Source organism: Rattus norvegicus, chromosome 15, assembly GCF_036323735.1.
Source record: "Rattus norvegicus strain BN/NHsdMcwi chromosome 15, GRCr8, whole genome shotgun sequence".
NCBI classification, from domain to species: domain Eukaryota; kingdom Metazoa; phylum Chordata; class Mammalia; order Rodentia; family Muridae; genus Rattus; species Rattus norvegicus.
Window position 1 is genome coordinate 87,074,291 of NC_086033.1, and position 12,896 is coordinate 87,087,186.

General features: G+C 43.4%; 1 protein-coding gene across 2 annotated transcripts in view; it reads right to left on the minus strand.

The window, feature by feature from the left end:
• Positions 1-12,475, minus strand: part of Ednrb (endothelin receptor type B) — a 31,276-nt gene extending 18,801 nt beyond the window's left edge. Inside the window, exons 1-2 of one of the 2 annotated variants that reach the window (XM_006252431.5) lie at positions 11,759-11,967; positions 11,154-11,686 (exon numbers count right to left, since the gene is read on the minus strand). In XM_006252431.5, the coding sequence (XP_006252493.1) occupies positions 11,154-11,636 (483 nt within the window). In that variant the 5' untranslated portion in view covers positions 11,637-11,686; positions 11,759-11,967. Of the gene's footprint in view, positions 1-11,153; positions 11,687-11,758; positions 11,968-12,274 lie in introns of those variants that run through there. The other variant, NM_017333.1, reaches the window with a different exon arrangement.
• Between the last annotated feature and the right edge of the window lie 421 nt (positions 12,476-12,896).

Consider the following 12,896-nt stretch of genomic DNA (forward strand, 5'->3'; position numbering starts at 1 on the left):
GTATCATCTATCAGTCAATCAAGCAATCAATCATCTATCAATCATCTATCTACTTATCTATCATCTATCTGCCTACTTATGTATCATCTATCAATCATCTATCCATTTATCATCTCTCTATCTATCTATCTATCTATCTATCTATCTATCTATCTATATCATCTATCTATCTATCTATCTAATCTACCAATCAATCTATCGTTTATCTATCATCTATCATCTTCATCCGTATCATATCATCATCTACTTTCTATCTCTTTTCTATCCACTCATTTTTAATTCTAATGACATTTTTGTGAAGAAACTTGACTTAAATCTCCAACTATTTTATTCATGTAACAAATGCTCTGATGTTTTAAAAGATTTCACTCCTTTTCAAACTGTTTCCAAGCACGAACACTGCCACCTTGCAGGCAGGTACATCCATTAGAAGATTTAAGATATGTGACCGTTCAGGCCACCAAAGGGGAGACCTGCGACCAATGAAAACAATCTCTGTGCTGCATCTGGGCTCTGTTCTGAGGTTGATATTATTTTTGGCTCAGCCCAGGCATTTGGACTGACTCTTCATACCACCGAGAGGGCTGCAGGCCAACCTCTGACCCGAGTTATCACAGAAGACAGGCAAACATAAACTCCAAACTGGAGCAATGCTGTTCAAATTCAACAGAGAGATAGTAAGGAGCCCGATCCTAGCTGAGCGATTCCTACTCTCCAAGCTACACTTCTGAAGGGAAAAGGCCTGCAAAGAAGAGAGCATTAATCCTCGCTAGCCTTCAGGATCTCACGCTTTCAATTCCAAACTGGCAGCCGCTGTTCTGCGAGGTCAGAGATGGGGAGAGAGTGCAGGATGGTCATCCCATCATTCTGTAGCAAGGAAGAGAACTTCAAACGGTTTCTAGTGCCCTTTCTTCACAAAGCCCAAACCGACTGTTTAACGGCATGCTTGATCCGTCGTTACTATTTAGACATTACTCTAATGCTATCTAATTAAAAGGTTTTGCAGACGCCCAACAAAGTCTGTTTGCCTCTGGCAGAATCCGTGCCCACTACTGACACTCAGTACTGTCACCCACATGGTTTCCACGGATCATCTTTGGGAAATCAGTCTTTGGGGCTTGCTGGAAACATCCACTCTTTAATGATTGAGTCCTCACCACGGAAGACCGGGAGCTTGTAAGGCGCTTACTCTCAACCAAGATAGCGTTTGTAAAGTCTTGTGAGTGGATATTTTTAGGTAATTTCAATCATATGTGGAAATTTCACTCTCACCAGTCACTGGAAACCAATAGACTTTTATCGAATCAGGAAGCGATGCTGTTTTAAATGCAACAACCAGACTTTTTTTATTTTCTAAATTTTTTGTTTTTATCTTTGGGCTTTGCCTCCTTAATTACATAATTTAAAGGTATTCGAAGATGGATTAAAGGTAACAAAAAAAAATTGGTCTTGGTTTGAAGCTGTTCTTTGGTAGGGCGGAATGTATGTTTAGCCTGGTGTAAGGTGTAAGGCTCAGTCCCCACCACAAGGGAAAAGGAAGAAAAAGATCAGTGTGTCCTTTCTACAGAAATGACACTGACAGATGCTTTTAAAAGCTAAGTTTGGATACATGTTATCTAATCGTCATCTTGGTGGGCCTGTGAGCAGTAACCCCTGTAACTGACAGGGGTACTTCATTTTGTCTCCTGGAACTCTAGAGTTTTGTTGGTGATGGGTGGTACAGGCACTGCACAGTGGTGTTTATTTGACAAAGTGGGGTGCCATGTTTGTTCTGGCCTGTTTCCCCTAAGGCTTGCTTACACTGATTCCACAGCACACTTCCTCTGAGAGATAAAACCAAACAAATAAACAGTAAATTGGAAAAAGATACCACCAGGCCGATCACCAGAATTCTACTCAAGAACAGCCCACTTTCATGTCTTCTAATTGATAATCTTTTATCAGTTTAAAAACAAAAGGGCGTGAGAACCTAAATAAATTATTTTAACTTCACATTATAAAATTATTTTGTATTGCATGACTGTAAAATATTTCTAAAAGTGTAAGTGGCATCTCAGAGAACAAAGGCTCTTTCTTTAAGATTATTAAATAAATCCAAAATTTTCCAACAAGTTTTACATTTTTTTCACTGCTCTTTTTAATTAAAAATTACATTCTTGAGTAATTGAATGGGGAAAGCACCTGCTAATACCCAGCTCATACCAACAAAACGCCATCCCATCGGGAAATGCCAAAGCTAATCATCTTGCAGAAGGAAATGCTCATTCGCCCCATTAACCACACAGACCATTTCTTTTTACATTTTTAAAATTAGGAGTGTCTGCTGAGCTTGGAGCAAAAATCCCGGTAGACCGTTTTACCCTATTTAGAGTGCCCAGAACTCTGCCCGGCACACAGCGGTCATTCATTAAATGCTCGTTGGATAAAAATGATTCAAGAAGTGATTGCTTTTGACCACAAGACCGAAATTGATGCCAAACCTTTTCACAATGCTTGCAGTCTTATCCTCTAAATATATTCTTTAGAAAACAGAGACAGCAGATTTGCCTCTTGTACCTTCTATCCCAGAGGATCCGATTCTCTTGACATAAAGCCAGGACCTCGGGGATGAAGCACAGTGATGAGCTGAGCACTCCTTGAGTTCTGGCTTTCCCAGCTGAACAGGAAGAGGTGAAAGGTAATCCCTCTCCCACAGTCCTCCTTCCACGACAGACCTGTCAAGGAAATGACTGACATACAACAGATCCTGCTGCTTCTCACTGGGTAGCGAGATCCTGCGATCCGGGACAGACCTTAGATTATGGTACACACAGGTAGGAAGGAATGATCACAAAGAGTGGTGGGCAGGCAAGGCGAGAGAGGGAACTGCAGACTGCTCCATGCCACGAGCTGGGGATACGTATGTGAAACGGCTGGCATCAGAGAGGAGCTTTTTACTGTGTAAACATCCAAAGAAGGGAATAACGGGATGTTACATTTCCAAACTTGAGGAAAGGAGATCGTCTTTTTTTTTCTTTTTTCTTTTTAAATCTGTTTCCTGTGGGAGATAAATTTTACTTTGCTGGGGGAGTTTTGTTTTTTTTTTTTTTATCAGAGCTGGGGACCGAACCCAGGGCCTTGCGCTTGCTAGGCAGGTGCTCTACCCCTGAGCTAAATCCCCAACCCCTTGCTGGGGGAGTTTCAAACTCACTCAGGAACTTCTGTGTCTGAATAGGTATATATATGGTACCTATGTCTTCAGAGACAGACATAAATCACAAGTTTTTTGACATCAGTAAAAGTGCAGCAGTCACTTAAGCATTAGGTTATGTGAGCGAGAAATATGTGCCCAGAAATGATATCAACTAGGGCCTCCTGGACAGCGCTTAAGAAGGTCCCAACATACACAGCGACACTCATAATTGTGTGAAGCCGAGGCCCTGGGAACCTGTTTCATCTCTACACATGGCTGTGGAAGACTTCTGTGACTAAATAGATCTCTGACTTTGTGGTGACAAATTAAACTTAAAAACATATCCACAATTGGTGCTTAAAAGATTTCTCGACACATTATTTATCTTTAAGAAATCCATATTAATAGGAGGAAATATGGAGACAAAGTTTGGAGCAGAGACTGGAGGAAAGGCCATACAGAGCCTGCCCCACCTGGGGATCCATCCCATACACATACAGCCACCAATCCCGAACAATATTGCTGATGCCAAGAAGTGCAGCTGACAGGAGCATGATGTAGCTGTCTCCTGAGAGGTTCTGCCAGAGTCTGACAGATACAATGGTAAATGCTCGCAGCCAACCATTAAACTGAGAGCCGGGTCCCCATTGGAGGAGTTAGAGAAAGGACTGAAGGAACTGAAGGGGTTTGCAACCCCATAAGAAGAACAATGCCAACCAACCAGAGCTCCCAGGGACTAAACCACTACCCAAAGAGTACACATGGACTGACCCATGGCTCCAGCTGCATATGTAGCAGAGGATGGCCTTGTTGGGCACCAATGAGGGGAGAAGGCTGGACCTCCCCCTCCAGTGTAAGGGAATGTCAGGGCAGAGAGGCAGGAAGGGGTAGGTGGGTTGGTGAGGGAGGGAGCACCCTCATAGAAGAAGGGGAGGCAGGATGGGATGGGGGGTTAATAGATGGGAAACCTGGAAAGGGGATAACATTTAAAATGTAAATAAAAAAATACCCAACAAAAAGAAAAAGAAATCCGGCTAAGGGAAATAACAGAACTGCTAGGTTCATTTATCTAAGCTGGATATCCTAAGAAGATTCCCCCAAAATGCCTAAAGAGACTAAGACTGGGAATCCATATGGCCACAGGACTCAGAATAAAGCACAGATGAAATGAACTCAAGCAAGTGTATTAAGTCATGTCATGCCATAGTCGGGCCGGGTACTGTGCACTCCCTCATGGGGCAGTGGTAACCTACTGGCAGATGTCTGAATTTTACAGCACCTAAAAGCCCTTTGAATCACCCAGAGAGGGTGTATACAGTGTAACCACTCTGAGGTTAGTTTGTGTTCTTTCTGGAAGCAGGGAAGGAGCAAGAGCCTCAAAGAGGGAGGAAAATCCTTGTCAATTTGGCTGATAAATTTTTGACTCAAGAAGGATGGTCATTCAGTGAACTGGATTGTTGGGGGAAGGGTGGTAATGGGGGAAGGATGGGGAGGGGAACACCAATATAGAAGGGGAGGCGGAGGGATTGAGGGATGTTTGCCTGGAAACCGGGAAAGGGAATAACATTTGAAATGTAAATAAGAAATACCCAATTTAATAAAGATGGAGAAAAAAAAAGATGGTCATTAGCCTCATTTCCATCCCTACTTTTCACTCACCTTCCCACACCCTCCACCGTGTTTTGATGATTTTTAAAAATTTAATTAATTAATTAATTAATTATGTTCTCCTACATGTTTATCAGAGTCTACAGGGACTTACTGTAAACCACAAGGACACAGAAGGCTGATATCAACTATGTTTTGGCCAAGGTAAACTCAGACACCCCAGCGGCCTGTATCACCAAACATAACCAACCTCGTGAAGACTTTGTAAAATTCTGGAGGGGACTGTCTCACATCATAAATTACAGCTAACATCTTATTTCAGCTCGGGCTTTCTCTGTCAACACACTCTAAATCACTTAATCATTTATTAGCATTTGACATGTTTCTCTAAAAATAATCAACTACAGCAGATTAGCCACACAAAGATAACCTTATACGGTTTTCCTTGTGAAATGAAGAACAGGGTTTCCTGGCCCTCACACAGGAGCTTGCCATGTCATCATTTTATACTACAGGAGTATTTTCAGTTTCGAAGAACTCATTCTATATGAAGAAAGAAAGAAAAAATGTGAAGTCCTTGAGAAATAAGCCGTACAACACCTCAAGAAACTTTACTTAACATTTTTTAGGGGCTTCAATTCAAGTGTCAGATCAAAGGCAAACATAATTTTTCACTGTGCAGAGTCCACTGTTTGCTAAGCATTTTGTCTCAGGAGCCTACATCTAACATGCAGAACGACGGAGATACTGTGTCTGGAGTTTCTGGGTTACTTGACTCTGCTATTGATCTGTTATTTGGTTTGGCCAACACCCTCAAACAGGAGGGTCAGGCTTTCCCACTCTGTTCTACTTAGATGGCTGTAAAACTGTAAAGGGAAACTGTGCTTGATCTGATGTCCTATGCAGGACATCACGTGTGTACAGCCATTCATCTGTCTGTCACTGGCTGCTGTGGCCACTATGCTGAATGGACACCAAGCTGTTATTTCAAGTCACCCAGAGACAATAGCTGTACTTTTTTTTTTTCTTGGCACTTTGGTTTTTCTGGTTTTGTTTTGTTTTTTTTGTTTTTTTGTTTTTTTTTTTTTTTGCTTTGCGCTTCTTTTCTCTTTTTAAAAAATAAGTGGATATCAGGATAACCTTGGTTTCATCTTTGGCACAAAATGTTTCTGCTGTTGCAGTCTTTAATTGTGGTTTAGATACAACTGACATATCTCAGTTACTTGAATGACAATGAGAGCATTTGGAGGATGATACTCTCCTGTCAATGATGCTGACCGCTCTTATATTACGCTCTCTCTCTCTCTCTCTCTCTCTCTCTCTCTCTCTCTCTCTCTCTGTGTGTGTGTGTGTCTGTGTGTGTGTGTGTGTGTGAGAGAGAGAGAGAGAGAGAGTGAGTGTGTGTGTCTGTGTGTGTGTGTGTGTCTGAGAGAAATACTTTTAAACTTCACTAGAAGGTGTCACCACAAGAGGTAATGGTCCCCTCAATATTTACTTTTCTAACTAGTTAATTTTACTCAAAGCTGTCAAGAGCCATAAGGGATCTATGTAGGGTAGTGAGAAAAGTGAGTTTGACCATAGTGATAGTTGATAATGATAATATCAATGATAATTGATAACGTCACAAATAGAAAATGCCTGCCTGCCTGCCTGCCTGCTAAGGTCATCTCTTTCAAAACCGACTTTTTGGGCTCAGTGAAACCCTCCTACATTTGGCATGCCGGCATTTTAGTGCTAAGTGTGTTCCTACTTAACTGGTTCAATGTTGAAGATCAGGAATGTTGCCTGTCAGGATTATGTATCCCTAGCTCTCTCTCTAGAGTGCACACAAAGTCTTAACGTGAGTCTACATAACAGCACCCCAGTGTTTTCCTCCATTAGGTTCCAGCTCTTGACCACAGTGCACGTGGACTACCTTTAGATCCTTATCACAGTAGTTAACGTAGAAATCCAGTCTACGTTCCAGTTTATAAGCTGGTTTTAAAAAGTTCAACTTGGTTACACAAAAAGGAAGCTATTTGAGAATTATACATACTCAGTTATGCTTATAAGTACCGCACAAAAGAGAATTATATTTTTAAATAAAGTGATGAATTCAAAAGCTTATTATTTTCTCAAGAACTTAAAGTTTATCGCCAAGCAGTCGTCAAGTCATCAATCCTTAAAAAAAAAAAAGTCACTGTTAAGCTGAACCAAGTCAAGGCAATGATGCAAACTAAAGCACTTTAGCATCCAGACAAACTCAACTTTTCTACATAGCTTTGACGTCTGGGCTACCCCAGCTCAGTAGCCACACACTAGGTTTTTATTTGCAACACAGTAGATGCCTCGGTAAGTAGGAAGTCGATAATAAGTAGCTTGTGAATAGGGAGAGATTAAGCCTTAGGTTGGGGATTTGAATAGTAAGTTTTAGTTCAGTGTACATATACAACATGTCACCATGGACATGGTGACTCAAAAACATACCACAGATGTTAAGATATGATATCTGCCTGGAGATATATCGAAGTAGTGATCAGGACCAAGAGTACAGTAATAATGTAATATGACATTAGTTTTATAAACTGTGAAGTACATACACTCTTTGACCTTAGTTTTAGAGATTTATCCTTTACAAGTAGTTAGACATATACATGTGTGCAGACTTGTGTGCATGTAACATGATACTGGTGGTCATTGTGTGCATGTAACATGATGCTTGTAGTCATGTTTGGAATGACAAAAGCTTGAAAAGAAGAACACTCCAAACATCAAGTTCCCTTCCTAGTTTAACAAAGAAATGCAAACATTCCGATCGCTTTTATTATTTGCTTACTATGCGCTAAGACCAGGACCAGATGTCATTGTCTGCTTACTTATCTACAAATTCATACAATATTGGTGCTGTATCCGCGTGTCATTTTAAAAATACACACTGTGGATGACGGGATCGCCTCCGTTTTCAGCTGTTTCATGTTCTTCCATGTAAGCATAGCCCATGTATCTCAATATGAAGAGTTCGGAGGGTTTATTGTTTCACACATAATTTACATGAGTGTTTGAAGTGTTCAGTGCCTGCAGCTTGCTCTGTGTCCTAAGATTCTTCCCTCACCTTCAACACAGGGTTCTCTTGATGGAGGACACCACAGAGTGGCTCTAACTAAAAGTTTCTAGAGACCCAGATCCTGAAAAGAAGCAGGGCAGGGCAGAAGAAGGCGGAGCAAAGGAGAGCGGGGCGGGACGGGGCGAGGCTGGCGAGCAAGGTGGGCAGTGGAGGGCGGGGCAGGGCAGGGCAGATTTTGTAAGGTAGTCAGCTCCTTGCAGCAAGACCTGACACAAAACGCCACCTGTATTTTAGAGCAACTTTAAGGATTGACATGAGCTGTGACATTCTGTGATTTGTCAGCATTACTGAATTCTATAGAATTGACCTTCAGATGAATGTAGCAGATTCAGAAGGACACTTCTGAGCTTCTAGGGCATAGCAATAAAACTGCCGATGGAGTCTGATTCCAGAGGGGTGTAACAGGCTGTCGAATAGTTAGAGATTTACTTGCCTAGCAATTCAAAGCTATCACTTTAGAAGACATTTACAACAACATTCATAAGTCACTAAAATTATTCTTTTGCAATTATAAAGCCCAGTGCTCTAAAACTCAAAAAAACAAATAAACAAACAAACAAAACAACAACAACAACAACAAAAACAACCGTATTTGTAAAAGTTATATACAACTACAGTTATTTAGGGGAATAAAATGACTGAACTAGCCTTTGGTGTTTTGGTAAATGGTCTTTAGAACCGCATCCACTATATTATAATCTAGACTACCTGAAGAGGACTTCCAAGCTGCAACTCTGACATTTCAGATGAATTCTGAAAAGGTTTACCCTTTGCTTTTACTTAATGTGACCATGAGTCACAATTCCACTCATGTACTCAAGCTGAGGTCCTCACGAAGCGCGGGCTGGAGAAGGGAGTGTTGGTGTAGATAGGGAAGGCTAGAACCAGATAAGCTGAGTTCAAGTCAAGAGGAATCACTTTCCAATGCTGTGATATTGGGCAAATAACATCTTCAGTTCCTCAATGACTTAAATCAGGGTGGAGAGCTATACAATCTGTGTAACGCTATCTAAGTAATTTAATGAAGTGAATTCATAATGCCTCATAAACAGAGGCCACTGTTAGAGCCTCAAACTATAGCCAAGGCATCACTGTGGATTTGTAGGAGTTCATGCTGACACTCATTGCTGTCGGACTGAAGCTGATGACTTGAGTTTCTGTCAGACGGATTTAGATGACTAAGTTTAGTGGCTCTCGTCAGTTCTAGGAGGAAGCTTCAGTCCATTGAATAGCTTTGGGGTAAAGGATGTAACTTCCTGGAGAAATAGTAGAGGAACTTGGAAGGGAACCTACACGGCTCAGTCAGATATTCTCTGGTTTATCAAAACAGTCATTTGACCAGACAGAAAGCACTGTGGTCCCAGAAGAGTCTATTTATGTCTGCTCAAGAAGGAACACAGGGGAAGAAAAAGTTCTAAGCCTTGCCTTTCACTCAACAGTTCAATGGCTGGCTGAAGTAAAGAGTTCCCAACATGGTTGAGTGTGTAGGTCAATGAAGCCTGCCTAAAACAGAATTCCATGGATTTTCTGTGCATACCCAGTAAAGGTAGATTATAACCTTCTCCTTGGGGAGGAATTCGGTTATTTTAAATTTCTCCCACTTTCTACTGTAAAGCTTCCCAGTTTAGTTTGGAAGAACTGAACTAGAATGCTTCCACTGGCTACCATGGAAAGAAAGATCTATCTTGCCATTCTGTCAAAGTGCGTCCCTTCTGATCCTACCACAGTTGCGACCACACGTAAAGAACTTCTCAGCCTATACGTCTCCACAGGCAAATTCTCAGAGGCCATCAAAGGCAGTCACTGTCCCAGATTTTTAGGATTTCTTCTTTGTATTTCTGGTAATGCTTCTCTCCAGGGTCTAGGATCCTAATCTATGTCTCATCTCTAAGTCTCAGAAATGTCTGGAATTCCCTTAAAATGTGGCTACCGGGGTGAGGATTCCCAGGGACCAATGAAGAGCAATCTCACGGGCTGGCTGCCTATGGCAGGCACTCACATCATTTTGGTTATAGAACCCTCACTGGCCCTCCCCATCCTAACACTCTTCAGCTCCTTGCACAGAGGCGTGGGTTGGTCTTTGGTACGTGCACAAAGAGCACTCCTTTACACTCGAATTGAGTTTATGTGTGGCCTTCTATCGATGACACCAGGAAGCAGTGCTACATTCTTGCGCAACTCTAAACATGCCTGACCCTCATATCGGGTCTGTTTTTGTTAACATCGCAACCTCCGCAGAGGTGGGCACTAGAGGCTTTAACGGGAAATGGAAGAAAACGAGACCCACGGCTGCCAGGAAGTGGTACTGACTTCCACAACCACCTGGAGTCAGCAGAGTGGATGTTCACGTCCTTCCTTGTTCTCTGAGCCATTTCTTCTGATAGCTGTGCAAACCACTGTAATGTTAACGGCTGACGACTTTTTCAGACTTTATTACAGAGTTCTCCACTATCTTGTCCATGTGCTGTGCGTTACCATGAAATATCAGAGATAAAATGTCACAAAGCTTACATCGGGGAGTCTGACATACTGGAGCCTGCTCTCCACCCCTAACTCATGGGGGGGGGGCCCTTGAACATTCTATAGGTCATGTGTAAATAAATGCAATAAATACCAACTTGTGGGGAGCTGCTGCAATGGATAAAGGAAGTTGTACATCTACCAGGACATTAATTCCACTAACAGTATCTAAGGCCACTTGCAGCAAGGAATTACATTTTACTTACCACTGCGGGCCCCTTTAGCCCAAGCCAATTCTTCCCTCGAATCTTACTGAAAGGCTTTCTTGGTCCAGAAAACCAAAGTTACCTTGCCCATGAATCATCTGTACATCTTGGGGCAAATTTGCATTCCTAACAAACTCCCAGAGGACATTCATGATCCCAGTTTGGGGCTCATACTTTTAAGAGGTTGTTCCTAGAAAAGACTGACTTCAGGGCTCAAGATTCCCAAATGTTACAGAGTAAGTATTTTAAAAATGTGTCACTGCTGTCATCTTCTCTAGAGCTTCTGATTCAGTGACCCTGGGAGGGGAATCTCAATTTTTCTTTCCTAACAGATCTCCAATAGTAACAATGTCACGACTTAGAAAGCTACACTTGCCAGAGGCTAAGAAAACCCAGAAGAAAATCTCCTTAGATCATCACTACTGGAAGAGGAAGTGTTCCACCATCCCCCCTCCCCACAATACTTTAAAGATTACTTTACCACTCCACTTAACCACGCCCACCCCTGGTTTCCAGACCTGCAGATCACTATCAGGTACGTTACCTTGTAGGCATTAATGGGAATGTCGATGATGATGTGTAGCAGATCTCCCAGAGCCAGGCTGGCGATCAAGATATTGGGACCATTTCTCATGCACTTGTTCTTGTAGATGATTCTTAGCAGTGTGGAGTTCCCGATGATGCCTAGCACGAACACGAGGCATGATACAATCGTGTTGATGTATTTAAAAGTCTTGTTGATCTCAATTTTTCGTTGGCACGGAGGAGGGAAGGATCTTGGCGGGACTCCAGCCACCCTCCCTCCTTTGGTCACCTCCGCAGGTGCGGAGGAACGCATCAGACTGGAGTTGGAACCTCTAGTCCAGGAGGTCTTAGTGGGTGGCGTCATAACTTCTTTAGTCCCGAGAAGAGATGGTGTGGCCTGGGCAGGTGGGAATCCTCTTTTCTCTCCCCATACCCCCAACAAGCCACAGGCCAGCAGCAGCGCCACCAAGGCGCGTCCGCACCGGCTTGCGGACGATTGCATGTTGCAGCTTGCTCCTGTGAGAGTCCCGTAGCCGCTCCGCCGTTTTCAGTCTGGAGAACAACAGGGGAATGAAGAGAGGGTACTTTAGTCAGCTACCCAGCCACGCCTCTGAAAACACTCACCCTAGCCGGGTTGTCTCTACCCGCGCCACAACAGTAAGTTAAGTTTGCGCGCCAATGGGGAACTTGGGCGCACGCCACCCGCTGGTCTGCATTCAGTCTCCTTCCTGACCCTGCTCGCACTGTTTTAATCCCCAGCCCTGCGGTAGACCAGTCGCGGTGGGGTGGAGCATTCGGGCGGGGGTGTTCCAGACTGGGGAGGGTGGGTGTCCCAGGGAAAGAACACTCGTGTTTGCCGAGCAGAAGCAAGCCCAATTTTAGCTAAGCTTGGGGACCGGGAGTGAAGGCACCTAGCGGCCAAGGGCATACGTCAATGCACTCAGCCAAGCAGCACCCAACTTCTGTGCTTTCCCAGTGACTTCAAAACATTCGCTTTGCAACCCAATCTCGGTTTAAATCGCGGTTGTGTGCAAGTTTTACTAATTAAAAAAATCCCCAAAGTACTAAGCAAAGCGGAAGCCCCAGAGCAAGGTTCAGCCACAGACGTTCATTCAAAGCTAAACCAGAATGGGTAGTTACCTCGCACGGATTGGAAGCACCAGGAGAAGCGCCACCAGCAGGGAGCCTCCTTCCCAGGTCCTCAACTGCCTTAGGGGGCTTTCGGCTCGCAGCAGGAGTCCAGCTGCTCCTTAGCGGGCCTCTCTCCTCTGAATGCAGCTCTGGCTCGGACAAAAGGCTGAGAGAATGCCAGACAGCGGATCCTCAGCAGTTCGCTCGGGGTCTTTGCTGTCCCCAGACAAGTACTTTTATTCATTCGGGTCCCTTCCCAGCATCAATCACCGCCAGACTCCTCCCGCGTTTTCTGACGACCTTGCCACAACCTTTTCCCTTGGGCGATGCCTGGACAGTATCAGCCCCAGCTGACCGCTGGGAGGGGCAGTCCTAGTTCAGAGTTGTGTCTCACACCGAGCCTGTTTATTTCTCACGCAACTAAGAACCTAACATATCCCGTGACAACTTGGGAGCTGGAGGCTAGGGGAAGGTTCTGTATCAACTTGGACTTGGAATACTCTGACCTCTGACTGTTCGCACAAATGTCCTTCAGTGATTCCTGAAATCTGGTTGGTTTGAGACAGTTGTCTTTCGTGGTTTTGTTTGTTTGTTTTTTGTTATTGTTTTTATTTATTTTTTTTTTTTTGGT